Raw genomic sequence first — 18,666 nt, 5'->3', positions numbered from 1 at the left:
GTTGACAAGCCCTTCTCAGTACCAAGCACATGCACTAAAAAGTAAAGTGAGTGAGCTATATTTAAAGCAGAATCTCCTCTGCACATCAAACTCAGTATTTTCTCAAGTTCTTTCGCCACTGCTTTGCAAAGCAGTCGAGCACTGTCAGCACACTGTAGTCCCAATATAAGCTGAACAGTGACACCTTCAGTCTGGTGTTGTCAAAAATAGGGCTGGAGGACACAGTAAAGAACATACACTGACAAGACTACCTAGCTCTCATCCCATAAATTCTCTAAATTCTCTGGGAGTTTCTGCACTGAAAGCTACTTTTCTGTGTCAGGAAACCCAGAAGGCTCCCTAAATGTTTCTGCCAATGCAAATCCAGATAAAGAAAAGGAAGAACAAGGTTTGAATGAATTACCTTTTGCACTCTTAATGGTCCTCTGCAGAACATGTTGCATGGCTGACACAGTCTTTTCACATGCCACCTGCACATTACCATAACACGTTTAGGTTGTAGTAAAACTTGAGCTGCTCAGTTTAATATTATTAATACTACTACTCAGGCAAAAACAACTGGCAAGACACAAACAGGGTGACAATGAGGTAGTTTGGAAAAAAAGTTTTTTAGATTCTCTTAGCTTTACCCATACAAGTATTAGAAACCATACAGTTGTATCAATGACTCTACAGACAAAAGAGAAAGAAACAGAACAGATAAACAGTTGTCAATGCTTATTATGAAGTGAGGATAAAATGTATTTATAAATGTGAAAATGAACTCTCCAGAGGCAGAGCACCTTATTTGTCAAAGCTACAAAATACTGAAATTGACCTTGCGAAGTTGTACAAGCTAAAAGCTTGTAGGAAAAGGGACATTCTGCTTTCTTTGCTCTGAAGCAAGAGAAATTTCTGATCAGATGAGAGTCCATAAATAATATAATAGATTAAAACTAATTAAAAAAGAAACAAAGTCTGAACTTGCAGACAGGTGAAAAACCTCTCCCATACCTTCAAATTGTTTGGATGTTTATGTGTCCATGCCAAAAGCATAGCAGCAAACAAGTCTCCTGTTCCAACGAAGACAGCATCCACTTTGGGAGATTCGACTCGAATTCTCTGTGTTATCTTGGTACCATCTGCATTAGCTGCAACACAGAGACACAGTTAAGTTACAGACTCAGCAATTAATACAACAGCACTTACTATAATTTAAAAATGATAATCAGATTTGAGTTCCTCTATTGTTTGGAATGTAAAGATGCCAAGGAGTACTGCAAAGTTCTTTTTCAGTTCAGTCCCAAAACTCTGCTGAGTAGGATAGCCTTTACAACTTATGTACTTCACTTTTGTAGGAAAAGGGAGCTAGCACAATTACTTTCATACAGAAATGGGAGCCTAAAATGTCTCATTTAGACTGCAGCAGCAGTTTGCTCAGATGCTGAGCAAGGGAATCTGCTGAATCCTAGGTGGAGCATACCCAACCAGAATTTAGTGAACTTCTAGAGTAGGAACAGCAGAGAATATCTGATCCAAGTGCCATATTGTTATTGCCTCTGGAATTATACAACTTACTCAAGATTGGCATGTACTAAACACTAACAAACAACAACAGATTCTTAGTGAAGTCTAGATGAAATAGTAGTACATTTTTTGTTTGTTTCTCAGTCCAGAAAGTGGCGCCTAGACTGAGACCACAAAGACAAACAAAAAACCCAAGATTATCTACCACGTCAATAACTCTGTTCTTCTCATGTAGAAACATCCTACAACAATCCAAACATACAGTGACTCTTTGTGATGGTACAGAGAGAATAGAAAGAACAAGCAGAAGGGAGTTTTACAACCAAATATCAGGGAAGAACAATCTGTTAACAAAACAGTTAAACTTTTCATTAATGCCTCTAAGCCATCCAAAAGTTCTCTTTTATACCATTACTGCTTGTCAGGACCACTATTATGGGTATTTGTTTCAATAGCATTGATCACCCTCACATAGAACACCCACTCCTATATCTTCTGCCCACTAGCCCAGAAGCTGCACAAATGCTCACAGAGGCACAAGCATCCGTGCCTGAGCCGTGTGGTAGGCGTACCTGCATCCAGTCCTGCTGTCCTTAATTGCTGACTGGAATTTGCTGATCAATCTCTGACCTAAGTTGTCTCACCTTTCTTTGATGATCACTGGTCTGTCAGTGGGATCTGTATGCCACCACCATTCTGTTCTGCTTACCTTCTTCAGACATGCTATAGTCACCCCCACCTCTCAGCCTGTCTTTCCTCATTGAGCAGCCCTCTTCTTACTGCTCCCTGGTACTACTGTACAGAAGGAAAAGTTCACTTAGAGAATTATCTCCTTGAACTACAAGTGGATCTGATGAAATCATTTCCTCACAAAGTGACTGAAAGCACTGAACTAGACTTTAAAAAAAAAAAAGACCAAACATACTAATGAAGCAGTCTGTAACTTACTTTTCCTGTAGCTTCCCAGAGCAATCAGGTAGTCGTTTCCTAGCGGTGCCTGTAAGTCTGAGCTGGTTATCACCACAGTCTCTGGTCCCATGGCATGGAGCATATCCATTACCTTCCCACGTGCAAAAAGGCAGGAATCAATGACTGCAATGTGTGTTGACTAAACCTTGCATTATCCAAAGCAATTTTTCACAAGCACATTATTTTGCCATCTTTCGTAGAGAATGAATGATTTTCACTCAAGTAATTCACTTGAATTAGAGGTATTAATTTGAAATAGGGGAATCATTCATATTTAATGCACACACTAGTTCAAATATCCAAGTATCTCTCTGTTATCTTTGGATGTTCCTCTGAAAAGAACATTCTGTTTCAGCTATTATCAAAACTTTTCTCTGCATCATGTTTCCAAAACATACTACCAAAAGAAGAGAACAAGTACAGAGAGATAAGCATCCGAGCTGGTATCTTTAAACACATACTACAAAGGTAAGAAGTTCAGGCCCAGAAGTATTGTTTAGTTACATCTTTAGGAGTTAGCAAAAACAACAACTTAAAGAACTGAGTTGGAGGCACAACTGTGCCTATCTCCATCTTCCTTTCCCATTCTGTTACAAATCCAAAATATTCACCAGTAAATTATGTACCTTTCTAGATGTTTTTTCTCTCTATGTATTCCTCACTTAAAATCATTAATGCTCTACTTCTGACACCACAGTTGGTTGTTACAAGGCTGATTTTGATTTCACAGAAGAAAGAATGACTTTAAGTAATGAGTTTAGCATAAAATACATAAAATATTAGTTCTCCCAGAAGTGTTTAACTAAAAATTCTCTCAGGCTGGCTATGACACATGAACAGTTGAATGGTAAGGATTAATATGTGCTTTTTAAAAATTCTCTGTCTTTTGTCTAGTAAGCCTCCAAGTTTCTTCAGCTGTCACAATTCTCTGCACAGACATCAGTTGGGTTTTAAAGAAGCAGTGAGCTCACCAGCATATGCTGACATGATCAGCCTGCAAATAACCTTAAACTTGATTTCTCTTCTCATCTACGATTTAACAAGCATCTAATCTATTTCTGGTTGTGGGATTCAACCTCCCCTACATTAAACTTAGGCTACACCTAATGTTTTGTTAAAAAAACCTCTATCGTCACCACTGGTCTTGCTGAAGAAATCAGTAAAAGCGTGTCACCTTGGGAATAGATGGCAGAACTCCTACCATCTCCAAAGGGAACAAATTCCAGCATGAATTATTACTTCAAAGGAGAGACGTGTATATAATATGCAGCTCAATGAGAAAGACACATTTAAATGTAATAACCTGCAAGCAACTTTTTAAAAATGTTTCCATTCCTAAGTCTAATTCCATCTTCACAAGAGATTTTTAAAACCCATCTTAAAGAAGAATAGCATTCATGAGTTGGAAAGTTGTAATTGTTTAGCAAATGAAACTACCATTTGCTGCTGTAACCTGCAAATCAAAAACCAACAGGTGCTCAGCCAATAGAGTTGTTCTGAAGACTATGGTTCCACTTGGGAGGATGAGAATAGAAGAAATGACTAACAGTTAGCAGCTAGTAGCATTCAGCACTCTCGTCCATCACAGTGCAGTAATATAAAACTGGTCTGAAAAGGAAAAAGAACTCAGATCTTTGGAGCTGCTTTTTGCTCTGAAGAGATGGTAGTCAGCTGACACTGCATGACATTGCTGGAGGAAAAAAACAATAAACATTAGGGCTGACAGAGCCCAGCAACTCTCCAGGGTTCCTCTGCAGCTGCTGTTTGTTTAAAGATTTTGTGTTCCTTTGAAGTTCAAAATCAAACTGGAATAAATAACATCAGTCCATTATGAAAGCACTTGACCTGTCAACAAAACAAAAAGCTCAGATCTTTTTTAAAAACAAACAAACATAAAACTACATTCCTATTTTGTCCTTCATCACCATATCCTATAGCTTTTTAAAAGTCATTCAACTTGTGTAAAAGGGTAAATCCTTACACCTCAATGCAGTGAATTTGCAGATTACCTATCATCAATGTAGGATGATGAGAGTAGCTGCCAGCATTCCAGATCTGCCCACCTTTCACCAGGAATTACCTGAGGGTCATCACTCCCAATCCGTTTTCTCATCTATGCACTACTTTTGCAATGCAGGTCTCATGGCCTGCAAGTCAATTTCCAAAAAAAGAAACAGAACAACAGCCAACGCTGTATTTGGTCAATCCTCTTCAAGAGTTTCCTCTTCAAGCTCTCTTCCTAGCAAACTGTGTCAAATGGGAGAATGAGAAATTCTCTATCACTATCACTCAGCATTGCTGCTGCACGACTAGCATGTGGACAGCAGAGGGAGCGACTTATGCAGGTTTCTAATGATCAGAATCCCTCGGGGTTTTCACCTCAGCCAATGACAAGGAGCCACACTGTCAGCAGTATGGATATGCATGCACGCTGCTGCTTCCCTCCTACACTGCAGAAACAGTGACCTGCTCATTAACACTGCATTGTCTTTATTTGTAGTTCTTTCAGGAAGTTTCTTCAGAAGTCTGACATGAGAACACAGAATATTTTGCACACTGACAGTACAAGGCTGTAACGACTGACGGAGAGAAAGAGTGATTTCAAGGTTAACAACAAGTGGCAAATGTTGCAGGTAGAATTAAAGATTGAGATCTTGCATATCCTATCCTTTATCTACTTACCTCTAAAGCATCTTTTTCTGTGTAAATCTTCCTCCCAGTAAGTAACCTGAGAATGAAACAGAAATCTTGAAAGAGCACACAAAACAGAAATCTTGAAGGAGCACACATCTCCCAGGCAATAACAGCTTTGTTTATTCTTTGAAAGGATGAAAGCTTAGACTACACAATACAGGCTTAAACAATTTGTTCACTACGCAGTCTGCTGTACCAGACTGCAGTCTTTAGAAGTTACGTGCACAGATACACAGAGCTTCTGCAGCATGATTGTATCAGTTCTAACCCAAACTCTGTACCCTAACATTACTTTACGAACCTTTTCTCTCCATCTCCTACATTGCTGCTCCCTCCCTTTAGGGGGACAGCATGTAATGTATCATAACAGATTATCTCCTGACCACAGAGTCACAGTTACAGAGACAGGGTGGACATGAGGCAAATTCTTATTTCACATCAGATGTTGCCATGGTGGTATTTCTAAATCAAAATCAGGAAGTTTTAGTCAAACTATTTCAGTTTTTATATTATGACATATAATACAATTTTTTGCATGAATGGCTAGAACAAGAGAGGGGAGAGAGGTACTTTTTTCAACCTGTCCTAGATATATAGTCTCTGCAAGCAGTCATGTAAAATGAGAGACTGGAGAAAATAAAATAATGGTGTTCCTGAAATAAATCTCCCCCCCCCCCTTTTTTTTTTCCTGGTTTCAGTATAGAACAGTAGGTTTGAAGAAGAGCACTACTTTAAAGCAACAGCTAAAAACCAAAACCCAACATATACATACATACAGTACTATACTGAGACAAATAGAAGAATGAGTATCAGCCTCCCATTTTTATCTCTGGGTTTACTTGAGTATAAAAGAAATTGAGTACTTACTCAGCTTCAAACTGGTTAGGAGTAATTATATCAGCAACGGGCACAACTTTGTCCCTATAGACTGGGAGGAGATCCTTAGGCACATACTGAGGGAGAAAAAATAGTATGAAATGTCATCAGCTATTTCAGATATGGGAGTGACATGCTCCTTCCCTGAACTACCATTCATGCTGACACTTTGTAATCTTAAAGCTCCCACTGTACTGTTAGGTAGCAGGAATTAAAGCGGCTGTGCACCCTGCAGCTGCTGACAGTGGGAGGTGATTGAAACCATCACTAAGTACACCTAAACTGCATTAAAAGGAAGTGATGTCTAGATGAAGAGTTTTGGGGTTCCCTCTTATCAAGATGACAAAGCACTATAAGGAACAAAAATGGGAAACCTTTTTCTTGTCCATATCTCTAAAATAAACTACTTTGCTGTTGTACCAATGGAATGGAGGTTCTCTGCTGCATCACTGCAATACATTGGTTGTATTGCACTGCAGTGATTGAGGAACAAGCAAGGTTCATGTTGTGTTACTTTGTCCCCTCTTTTCAGTGCAATATTTCTAGGGTATGCTATACATTCATACACAGGAATGGGAAAGCACTCACATACGTTGGTGACTTTAAGTAATGAGGGCCAATGCTCTCTCTTTTGCATTCCTGTTCCACCTCTATACCATCTTCTTTAGCTACATACAGCCCATTAGCAAAGGCAGACTGGTTCTCTATCAGGTGACATATACCCAGATGCAGCAGGAGCCTAAAAGACTGTAAGCTCTTCAGACTTGGAAGAAAGTTGAAAAGCATCAGCTCTTTTGGCACGGAATGGAGTCCAGCTAGGAGCTAAGTTGCAGGCCTCAGCTCACCTTCCTGCATCCTGTTGTAGCTCTATTTAACAAAGCCTATATTAAAGTTCTTTGTTTACTAGCAGCTATTCTTCATTAGCACCCCTTTTCTAAATCAGGATTAATCTTTCCTTTTGTCTACGTTTTATTTTCTCTATTAGGCACATCAGCTACGTAGGACAGGGCGTACATACAGATTCACCCATGTGTTCATCTCCTATTTCAGCTGTATTAGTGACAGGTAAAACCTCACTATGTTATTGACCATTAGGTGATATCAGAACACCCATCATCTTGGGACCGAGCTCACTCATGTTGTCTTGATGAAGTAATGATGTCACTGGACCCTGATTTTAGGCAGGAATGCAAGACTAGGTCACATCTAAATCAAGACCTCTTACATAATTGTTTTATTACTTTTTACATCAGAAATGAGTTGGTGGGTTGTGTGCTAAACTTTCTCATCTTATTCCATCTATCTTGTCTTCTACCCAAAAGATATGGATAAGTCCATGGTTATGACTTCTCCCAAGAGCTTTTCAAAGTCACTCTACAGCTAATTCATATCTACAGCTACTATATTTCTGCCTTGTTAGACAAAGCCAAGGACAATAAATATTGCAATAGACATAAAATGAAAGCATGAGACCACAAAAATCAATGGCAAATTTATTACTAAGTGTTACTTCATGTGATTTTTCAGGAGCAGGTAAACTGTAAGAAGGTACAAGGACAAAGAGAAAATCAGTGTGTGTGACCAGCTAAGGCAGAAGAAAATAGAAAATATCACTGCTGATCTTCTCCCACATTCCACTTTTACAGAAACAATCTGCTAATGTTAAGAATGAAATGTTTCCTTGTTTGCAATGCACTGGCACACCAAACCTTTCCATCTCTGTCACTGTAACAGCCCAATGCCTAACAGGCATTGCAACTCACATGAAATAAGTCATCTTCATTTAGGCTCAGGTGGTATGCAAATTCACATAGTCACAGAACGTGAGCAAGCCTACCAGCTGGAACTGCTATCTTGACAGAAGATGAGAGAACTGGAGAGGATGAAGGGGACTATTTTCCTCTGAACAGGGTATATAGACTACCTGTACTCAGCAGGGAATTAAAAAGTCTCAGGGCTACGCAGTCATTATCTTCCCTGATACTAAACTCAAGCAAATACAGTAGCTGTAGTACAAATGTAGTTGATGCTGGGATTCAAAGCCACACTTGAGGAAAATGGTTTAGTCTTTCGTTTAAAAACTAATAAACTTCTACGCAAATACGCAATATACCAAGATAAGTACTAACCATGGAGCCTTCTCCATTCCATTTGTCTCCCATCACTGGATCGCACACTGTAACAGAGGATAAATCTAGTTTTAGAAATGGGGCCCTATTTTTACTTACGTGCAAAATTATACTTGCTCAACATACACACAAAATGTACACATTAAAATTACGTGTATTAAAAAGAAACAAAAAGAAAATCCAGAACAAAGGACATAAACTCTAATTTAATGTAATATCAGTAACATGCATTTGTCCTGAATCTTCAGCAATGTTAACAATGTATTTTAAGTGTCCTCAGTTCCAAGAAAGAATGGAAACAGACTAGCCTTGCACTTGAAAAAAGTATTAATTGTATTAAGAGAGCCTTCAGCAAGATAAAAAAAAAAAAATAAATTGCAAAGTATCAAATCAATGTCTAATTAGTATTTAAGGAAGTTTCTATAAGTAACAAGTGTCCTTTGTTTGAACGGATTCTCCTTACAACATGATCCCACTATTAAATATAAAGGGTCTTAGAAGTTTTGCTAAGTTCTCTCCACCTGGCCACTTACTCACCATTCTGTGCTTCTTTCTGTTCATACCTCAATATAGCTTTTAGCTTTCACAATACTGCAAATCAAGTTCATGGAGATCTCTTCACTACACCTTCAGAACAAGAACTGTACTTTGTTAACTCTAAATCTGCCATCAGTATGGTGCCCTGCAAACCCTGTTAACCATTGTAGATGCCTGACAACACGGTTGGTTGAACCTGAAGATGGTTCAGCTATCATTCCCAGTTCTTTATCCTAGTAAATCCCACTGACTTTGCCGTGTTATTGTGAATTCTTTGCTCAATTCAAGCCCATGCTGGTTGAGTTTCATACTGAAACACTCAAGGAATCTCTTCTCACAGGTCTGTTGCTCTTCAAGCATTCCCAGGTAATCTTAGCAGAGGGGACCAGAGTTAAACATGCCTCAGAGCTTAAGCTAAATTATTAAGCTTATAAGGCACATTAATATACCTGTGGGATGTAGCAAGAAACCAAATCACGGCAATGTGGGAGAGTCTATCCTACTTTTGACTGACCTGGAAATCAAGAACAGACTTCAGCCATTTGTGCTCCCAGCCTATGCTTATGAATACAAACAGCAACAGCCAGCTGGGATTTCACAAAACTTCCTTTCATACAGTTACTCCTTAATACATGCTTTTCTTTGGACATTTCATAACATATGAAACATACTGAAAGGCATAATATCACAAAAATTAAATCAATTTTCAGCAATGCTGAAATGAAACTTCACTGGAGTCTGAGCTGGTCCCAGCCAGATCAGAGCAAGATGGCCAAAATACTGGGTTACATCAGAATGACATTTTCATCCCAAAATATGAAAATAATGGGCACATAGAACAAAGAAGCAGAAAGAATTATAACTCACATCCTTACCATATACTAGGTTAGAATTCTGTTGCTTCAACTCTTGCACGATATCCACCACCATTGCAAGAAACGATGTATCTCTTGTATATCCTTAGGGAAAAAAAAAAAACAAAAAAAAAAAAAACAAAAAAAAGATACTTTTGAAGTAGATTTTCAGGAAAGTTTTTTTGGGGGAGGGGATGGGGGGGTCAATGCATAACAAAAAATGGCATTTTTTAGTATTTTATTCAGAAATAACAGGTGGAAGACAAATCAAGGCACTCTCTACTCACCTAGAAATACAATTCAGAAATTCATTTGCTATATGCATTATACATTTAGTGCTCATATGAATTCAAAATGCTTGGAAATATGTACAAAACAGTTTGGACAAAAGAAAAAAAAAAGTCCTTCTCTTTAAAACACCAGTTTGAGCCAGCAATATTTCATACATGGTAACCAAACAAAATATTCTAAGTTCCATATACTTTTCTCATATTCTGGTTAGAAACAGTGCAAATTTTTTTCTTCCAGCATATTAATTGAATGGAGAGTTAATCTTGACCATATCAGAGCAACGGCCAATATACCAGTAAAATTCCTAATTTTAGGCTTAGCAATGAAATAAGTTGTAAAATAATTTTATTACATCTCAAGGTCCTAATAACAATGGTAGCACTACAACATTCATATAGTTATTAATTTGTAATACCTGTTTCTTCATTTATATATTTACTATTGTGTTTATTTTATATATTCATTTTATTTATAACATGTATTAATTAGTAATTTCATTTTCATTTACATTAGTTCATGGAGTAACATTATTCTGGCAAGGTAGTGGAGCTTGGAAATGCTCATCCAGTAAAACGTATTTTTAGAGATTTTTTTTTTTAAGTTGTAAAATTGTTCCAATTTTTACACACTGAGAAGAAATGGAAGAAAATTCCAAGATTTTGAGGCAAAATGCTCTGTCCATATTAATGATAGTCAGAGAAAAAAAAAAAAAAAGACAAGGAAAGATTTTGTTTTAAAATGGGCTGTCATGTTAGACTGACTTAATAAAAAACAAAGTAAACATTGGTGATAGAGGCATTTCAGAAGCACTACAGCGAATCCGTGTTTATCTGGCACCTTGAATGCTTTACTGCAAATGAAACAAAGAGATGAAGATCCACAAGTAAGTGACAATCACAAAAGCTAATGAAGTGTCATTTTATAGAATCAGACTAAAGAGAATCATTTCCATTTCAGCTATGATATCTATAGTAATCAGACATGCAGTTACAGTCAAATGCTACCTACTGATAAATCAATTTGTTTGATAAATCATTTCCAGGTCATCTGAGGTAGCAAGCTATGGCTATGCAACACAGTGAATCGCTGTCTCTGAAGAGAAAAATCTTTTGACCCTGGATGAAGAAAGCCAGATTTTTAAGGTCAGCTACAAATCAACTGAACACTAAAACAGATGAGATCATAGGAAGCGAGTGCCATTTTCACCCACTTCTCATTGTCTACACTGAAATACACTGAACAGGAGTTTTAAACAAACTTGTACAAACCACAAACCTATCTATCTATACACCTATCATATTTTAAAAGGCATTTTAATAGTTTTTCTTCAAAATGTCCTCTATAGGTGAAGATTTCTGATCTGCTACATTTTTGCCAGTAGAAGACACTAAAAGAAAAGGAGTTGGGGCAATTTTCAAGAGTGAAAAGTAAAATAAAAAAGGAACACCTCAGCAAAAAACAACCAAACATCTCAAACACTGTTTGTTGCCTACTAACATTTCCTGAAAACTCCTGCAATACAATTGGCTCTTCTGGGAAATGTCCTCTGTGTGTCTTCTTTCAAGGAAAGAGGTGCTGGAGCAGGTCCAAAGAAGGGCAATAAGGCTTGTGAAGGGCTTAGAGAATATGCCCTATGAGGAGAGACTGAAGGAACTGGAGCTGTTTCATCTCGGGAAGAGGAGGCTGAGGGGAGACCTCATTGCTCTCTTCCAATACCTGGAAGGTGCTTACAGCGAGAGCGGGGTTGGTCTCTTCTCACTGGTGACAGGACGAGGGAAAATGGCCTCAAGTTGCTCCAGGGTAAGTTTAGGTTGGATATCAGGAAAACCTTCTTTACAGAAAGGGTTGTTAAGCAGTGGAATAGGCTCCGCAGGGAGGTGGTTGAGTCACCATCCCTGGATGTGTTTAAAAACCATTTGGATGTGGTGCTCAGGGACGTGATTTAGTGGAGGTTGTTAGAGTTAGGGTAGTATGGTTAGGTTGTGGTTGGACTCGATGATCTTTAAGGTCTTTCAACCTGAGCAATTCTATGATTCTATGATAGAAAGGATGTTCTTTTATTTTTCAATCTTAATTAACCCATTTATGCTGAAATTGATTTCTTAAATTTAACTCAGTCTATTATCTATTTAGTCCCCTTTAATTTGGAAAGATTTCCTGAAATGGAAGGAAAAGTAGCTTTTAAGATATACCATATCCTTCAATCCAGTATGTCTGCTCTGGGGTTAAATCCATTCAGTTAAAGTCTCCAGTTTTCCTTGTGTACAAAGAAAGCACCTTCCTACATGAGGAAGCTGTGAAGTTAATTAAATCAGGCAATTTAATTCTATTTACCTTTAAAAAGTGGCTGCTCACTGCAATAAAAAATGATACTGTAATCTAAACCAGATGCATACCTCTCACTGAGGTGAAACCCCATCAGTACTCTACTCTGAAGAAACAGGAATTGGATGAGAAGCAGTTCGTAATTAAAAATGCTCTTATAATCTGTTTTTATAAAGCATTATACATGAAGTTCCCTTTGCAGTATTTATGAACACTTTCCACATAGTGGTGCATAAAATTATGCCCCACAGAACTGCATCTACTTGGAGAAAATGAAAGGACCTACAAGAACAAAATATCAAGAAATACAACAGACTAGAATACAAAATCTGTATCGAAAACACAACCTTTTGAAAATCAGGTAGATAAAACATGGACAGATAACTACATATAAAAGTTATGTGACTGTACAGTAGAGAGCTACTAATGAGAATTTAATAGAAAGAATCTTCAGGATGAACTTAAAAATAATACTGACATTCTTTTTTTTTTTTTTTGGAGTTAATATTTTGTGAATGAATGACTAAGTCTGTACACGACTCGCCTGTACAAGTCTGTAAGCTACACAAGAGGATCAATTAACCCATTCAAATCACTGTTTCAAACTAAATAGCATAAGCAGTTATGACTACAATATACAACTGGAATTATAGGAGTCTAAGGAGAAATATGTAACTTCATGGATTGGAATAAGGAGGGATATGCATTATGTATGGAAACTGTTGAATCACGTCCTGAACCACTGATTCATCACCTGGGGAAAGGACTGGGTCAGCCCGAGAGCACAGGTGAAGGCAATTCAGCTCTGTGACCAAAAGGGGTGGGACTCAGCTGCACCTCTCTTAGCCCATTTAAGGGCTGGCTGCCACTAGAGAAGGATCTCCTTCTGGAGATCTCCCTTTGGTGGAGCTTTCCTTTACAAACCTGGAATCTTCCAATATGGGTAAGCAATCTTCTTCCCTTATAGCACCTTTCTATTGTACCGATCCTTCTGTCATTACACCTCTGGTGAAATACCTTTTCCTATCATATTGATATCTCTATGCTCATTTACATTTCATGTGAACTCCAAAAAAAAAAAAAAAAAACCAAAAACAAACAAAAAAAACAAGTTATTTTTACCTGTGAGTACATAATCATATTGGTTGACCTTGTTCAGCTTAAGTCCTTCATACAGTTCATGAAGTTCATCAGAATTTAACACCTGACCCTTCCAGTGGGCATAACCTGCAAAAGAAAAGACAGGTAATTTTACAAAAGCAAGATATCCTAATCAGGATCACAGACTTCAAACACTTGGAGGGACAGTATCAGACATCACCAGCAAAAGGCTTTTCTTTCTCTAATGCACTACTGTTGAATGAAGGCTGCTGTCAGCAGAATTTCTCCATTCTCAAACACCACTGTTTCCCAGAGGAACTAGTGACACTACTATGGAAATTAAGATTGCCCATTCATCAATGAAATGAGTAGAGCACACATAAGCTCACCTATGTTTCCTCATGGAGCCTATATAACTATTCCTTTCCTGTTGTGAGGGGGATAGACATGTTTTAGACCTCATTATGGGGAGGCTATCAGTGGAATCTATTTTTATTATTTCATATTAGTACAAAAAAAAAACCAAAAAAATAACAAAGACAGCAGGATGACCTTTAATTGCTAGCCATGAACTTTGCACTAGGCAGAGCCTAGATTTCACCCAGAAGAAAATAGGCTTGTAGGTCTATCTGAAGACCTCTCTGCAGGCTTGCAGAACTTTCACACTTGTAGTCAGATGCAGCTTTCATTGGCTGCATACACTGCATAGAGTGACCACAGCAGAATAATGTCACGGAATGTTCTTTAAACATGTAATTTTATCTCACAGTGCATTCTGAAAAGAGGACAACTCTAATGTTGAAGGTGCTGGAGGAGGCAAAAGAGTATTAGAAAGACACCAAAAACCAGAACAATATCCTTATCCTTGAATGATCCCTAGGAATTATAAGCAGGTATTTTTGGCTGAGAAGTGAAAAAGAGAACACTTCCAATCTTTGTTAAGATCAGGGTTTGTTTAAAAAGCTTTTATTTTTATTGAGATTAGGAAAAGTGAAATGTTACACTAGTATCTTCTTCCACACCACCCCTGTGAAGAGAAAATGGTATTTCGTCTTAATTCCTGCTCTTGGATTTGGAAAGTTCTGTGATAAAAACTCTTGGCTTTGACTATCGCTCTAAACTGTGTTATTAAAGTAATTGCTAAAAGGTGCCCAGAGACTAGGATAAACACATTTTTCAGTTTCCTTTCTTATAAATGCAAAAACACCCACAGCAGGGTGAGCAGATGGATCATTTTGCTCTCCTCATCTCATGAAGGCCTGGTTCCTAAACCATGACTCTATGCCAGCTGGCGAAGGGACCGATTGCAGCAGTTCTAGGATTTTCTCCTTAGTAAATGGATTTTAAAAGTCTTTGCAAAGAAACGGGCTAAGCAGGAGATTCCCACACGTCAGGACAGTAGTTTCACTCCAGCAAACAGAGATACTGTGACAACATCTCACTCCTAGGCATGCCTCTAGCTGCAAGTATAAAAGGAACTCTTGGCTACACCTGTCTCAAGCACTTGGCTTACTCACCATTTATACAACTGCTTGTTCTGCCACAACACAGTTTTAGAGAGACATAACCTAACCTCTGCTTTTTCCCCCAGTCTGTATTTCTATTGGCACTCCAAAGCCAGTTTGGACAGGAACACAATGCGTTTGTATTCCACTATGTCCAGAATTCACTGGAGAAGCTCAGTTCATTCCTCCTAACATACTAATTCACCAGGCATGTGAGGAGAACACCCTCCTCTAGGGAAGAGCTAAAGGAAGCCACAGCTCCTTAAAAGAAATCAGGCAATGCCTTCACTGGTTCTGCATGGAACTCGGATTCCACTGGGAGCTGAACTATGTTTGAGTGAGAAGAAATAAAATCAATGCCGATGGTGACATGGAAACCACCCTGAGCCCTTTCCCCAGGGTATCTTCATATAACGTAACAAATTAAGTGCATAAACCCATGACCCTGCCTTTATCTTACTTTCCAGCCAAATAGCTGCATCTGTAGAGAGACAGAAGAAAAAGGCAGTTACTGTTGCTTAAAAAGGACCCTGGGGTCCCAGGAAGATGAAGGGAACTGATGTGAAACTGGAAAAGAATGGCTAAGCTCTAGTAAGAATCCAGACAGATACTGGGAGGTCAGAAATACACTGTGCAGCTGCAAATAGCAAGGAATGATAAGAGCAAGCCTGAACATGTAAAGGCTTTGTGGAAAACCACCAGAATTAAGGACAATAAAGAGGAACCACTGTATTTCTTGGCTGGATGTGAATACCCGTCAAGCAATGAGTGCACTGAAGGTCCAGAGTTGCACTGCGGCAAGACCTAAAGGTAAATCAGCATCCTAGAAACATGATTCCCATACCTATACCACTACATATGGATACTGGGAAACAGGAAGAGAAAAACTTAAGTCTTCTTTTTACTGCCACTTACTAAAGACTCTCCCTCTGCAATCATATCAGAGTGGGACTCAGCAACACAAAAGCTCAGTCTCACAGTATCTGGTTATCTGCACACACTGTACAAAAATCACAGCCAAGAAAACTTAATAATGAGTTCCAAGTTTGTACTTGGCAAAAAAAAACTTGGTCCCATTTGCAAATTCCAATGGTGGCTACGCACAGTAGAAAGATTAATAAATGTATCCTACATCTTGGATGTTAGTTTCAGATTTTGGCTTGTGCCTTCTAAAAAGGAAGAAAGATGGATCTTTCTTCTTTCAGTTACAAAATCACTGAATAATTCCACTCAGTGCCAGACTAAGCAAGCAGAGGAACGCTGCCAGTCACGATACTGCTTCCCAAAGCTCCACTTAGCTCAAGCTGACTGCATTAGTCTCCTGGATTAATAAAAAGACTTAAACACATAGTTGAACACAAACTATAAAGCATCTGTAAACCCTTCTACTTAACTATATTATAGCCTTTTATTGCAGTTAAATGTTACATATATATTCTAAGTAGGCAAGGGAATAAAAATCATGTGAGATATGATGCTTCTTGCCTCTCATTCCTCTAAAAAGATGAACCTGTCCACTATTCTCCTGGGAAATTCTTTGTTCACCTGCTAGTAGTACACCAAAACACTCAAGAGGAATTTATGTGTTTTTCTTTTTAACCTTCCTCCACTGGTACATTTTTCTTTCCCTTGGAATGCATTTATAAGCTTCTCAATTACTTCCAAGAATGAAGAGAAAAAGACTAAAAACCCCAGGCACATCAGAAGAAAAACAGAACAAAAACAAAGTCACCATTTAAGCATAGCAAGGCATGTAAGATTTCTTTATTTCCAACAAGAAACATTCTGTTCTGAGGTTTGAGCTTCCTCTGTTTATCCCTGGAATAATGTTCCGAGTGTCCAGTTGTGGGCTCCGCAGTTCAAAAAAGACAGATCTCCTAGTAGAGTCCAGTGGAGGAATGCAAAGATGATAAAGGGCCTAAAGCATCTCCTGTGTGAGGAAAAGCTGAGTGACCTGAGTCTGCTCAGCCTGGGGAAAAGGTGACTGAGAGGAGATCTGATAAATGTTTTTAGATATCCAAAGGGAGGTGGGAGGCAAATGGATGAGGCCAGGCTCTTCTTGGTGGAATGCAGCGATAGGACAAGGAGTAATGGCCTAAAACTTGAACATAGGGAGTTCCATACTAACATGCAGAAGAACTTGTTTACAGTAAGAATGATGGAGCACTGGAACAAGCTGCCCAGGAAGGTTGTGGATACTATATCTCTATGGAGATATTCAGGACTCATCTGGACATTTATCTGTGTGACATATTGCAGGGAACCTGCTCTAGCAGCAGGTTGGACTCAATGATATCTTGAGGTCCCTTCCAACCCCCACGATTCCATGATTCTGTGATACTTGTGAATAAGCAAGTATTTCACATGAGGAAAAGGAAGAAAGATCAGGTATTTAGGACATGTGATGGACAAGCAGTCTGGTCTCAGCTGTGCAAAAAAATTCACATGTAAACACTGCAGACAATCTGACCTAAAAGCATTACTTAATCTTCAGCTATAAGGAAGGCTTCAATCAGAAATGCAGTTCTAAGTTCTCCACTGGACAGAACTGGAGCATTATTTACAGCTGCTCAGTGTGGGAGTAAAATATTGCCACTGTTAGGCACAAGTGGGGATTATTTCTTTTTGTCCCACGCTCTGTAGTTGTGAATGACTGTATATAGGTAGCAGACTGTGAAGAATCACATCGACAAGAAATAATTATAATTTCTCATATATCAGAACTACCAGTCAACCCAGCTGCCCACACAACCCCCTAAGCAGAAGTCAGAAGTGCTTTGCTTTAGAAAGGAAAAAAAAAAAAAAGAAAAACACACAACACCAAAGCCAGACTATTTTTTCTGGAACAGCTTAAAAGGTAGAATCTGGGTGGCAGAGCAAGCACAATGCGTGCTTACCATTAAGTTGCCAATTAAAAACAAAACCACAAATCATGGAAAAATTAAAAGTGCGCCTCAAAGCATACTGATAATCAAAATAAGACAAGACTAGATTTTTAATTTTGTACCTTAGACATGTAGATGCTTTTGCACACAGTAAAGTAATAAGGAATAAAAGCCCAAAATCAATGTAGGTTGCATGACAGATTCTTTTATTTCCACACAAAGCACGATGGCATTCAAGGGTGAGTCACTCCAATCATAGCATAACATTGCCTCACGGAGCAACACGACACTGTTCTCCAGTGGGGCTGATTTAAAACATGTTTTCCAAATCTCAGGATTACCAGAGACTAAAGAAAGCTGAATTCTCCGAGCAGGACTCAGCAGAAACAGAAGGTCTGTGTTATCCTAATCATTTATTAAAGGAATAATGGTTCACTAAAGAAAGTTAGTCATGAATTCTCCCTGGGTTTTATCTTTTACTGACAAGATTAAGCTTAAAGATGGAGATGTGAAAGAAAATTCACTGTTTTAAACTGCCACATCACATACTTTGCTACCTGTACCCACTCCAGCACGTCACATTCTTTTAGAAACTATGTTCACAGCTAGTCTTTGAAGGAGAAGTTTAATCTTGACTGCAGCAAAGTTTCTAATAAGATGTTGTTCTCATAAGAAAAATCAATGGTTTTCTTCCCAGTTCATCCAGCACATGATTATACACTGTGTATTGTGGCACTGTTCCAGACACAAGCCATAGCCCAATACTGCACTTCATGTTCAGTAATCCCAGCATAGCACAGACCTCACGTACATTAACTTGTGTGCTGTCATGCACAAATGAACTGCTGAAGTCTCTACATGAGAACACAGCTCTATTTTCTCTCTTGAAGGGGAAGTTCTATGCCTTCTGGCTTTGCAAAACTAGGCTTAGAATCTATCCTTCAATTTCAGAAAGGTTGGAAAGGTTCCAGTAGGAGAACTATTGTCAGAAAAC

At 38.5% G+C, this 18,666-nt stretch overlaps 1 protein-coding gene across 1 annotated transcript in view; it reads right to left on the bottom strand.

Moving 5' to 3' along the window:
- Positions 1–18,666, bottom strand: part of PDXK (pyridoxal kinase) — a 47,587-nt gene that overhangs the window by 9,730 nt on the left and 19,191 nt on the right. Inside the window, exons 3-10 of the mRNA XM_085209287.1 lie at positions 13,304–13,408; positions 9,587–9,670; positions 8,175–8,221; positions 6,037–6,122; positions 5,158–5,203; positions 2,455–2,566; positions 994–1,130; positions 404–470 (exon numbers count right to left, since the gene is read on the bottom strand). Coding sequence (XP_085065413.1) covers positions 404–470; positions 994–1,130; positions 2,455–2,566; positions 5,158–5,203; positions 6,037–6,122; positions 8,175–8,221; positions 9,587–9,670; positions 13,304–13,408 — 684 coding nt within the window. The remainder of the gene's footprint in view (positions 1–403; positions 471–993; positions 1,131–2,454; positions 2,567–5,157; positions 5,204–6,036; positions 6,123–8,174; positions 8,222–9,586; positions 9,671–13,303; positions 13,409–18,666) is intronic.

This window comes from Meleagris gallopavo, chromosome 1, assembly GCF_905368555.1.
Source record: "Meleagris gallopavo chromosome 1, MGAL_WU_HG_1.1, whole genome shotgun sequence".
In the NCBI taxonomy this organism is placed as follows: Eukaryota; Metazoa; Chordata; class Aves; order Galliformes; family Phasianidae; genus Meleagris; species Meleagris gallopavo.
This window is presented reverse-complemented; position numbering and strand designations above follow the sequence as displayed.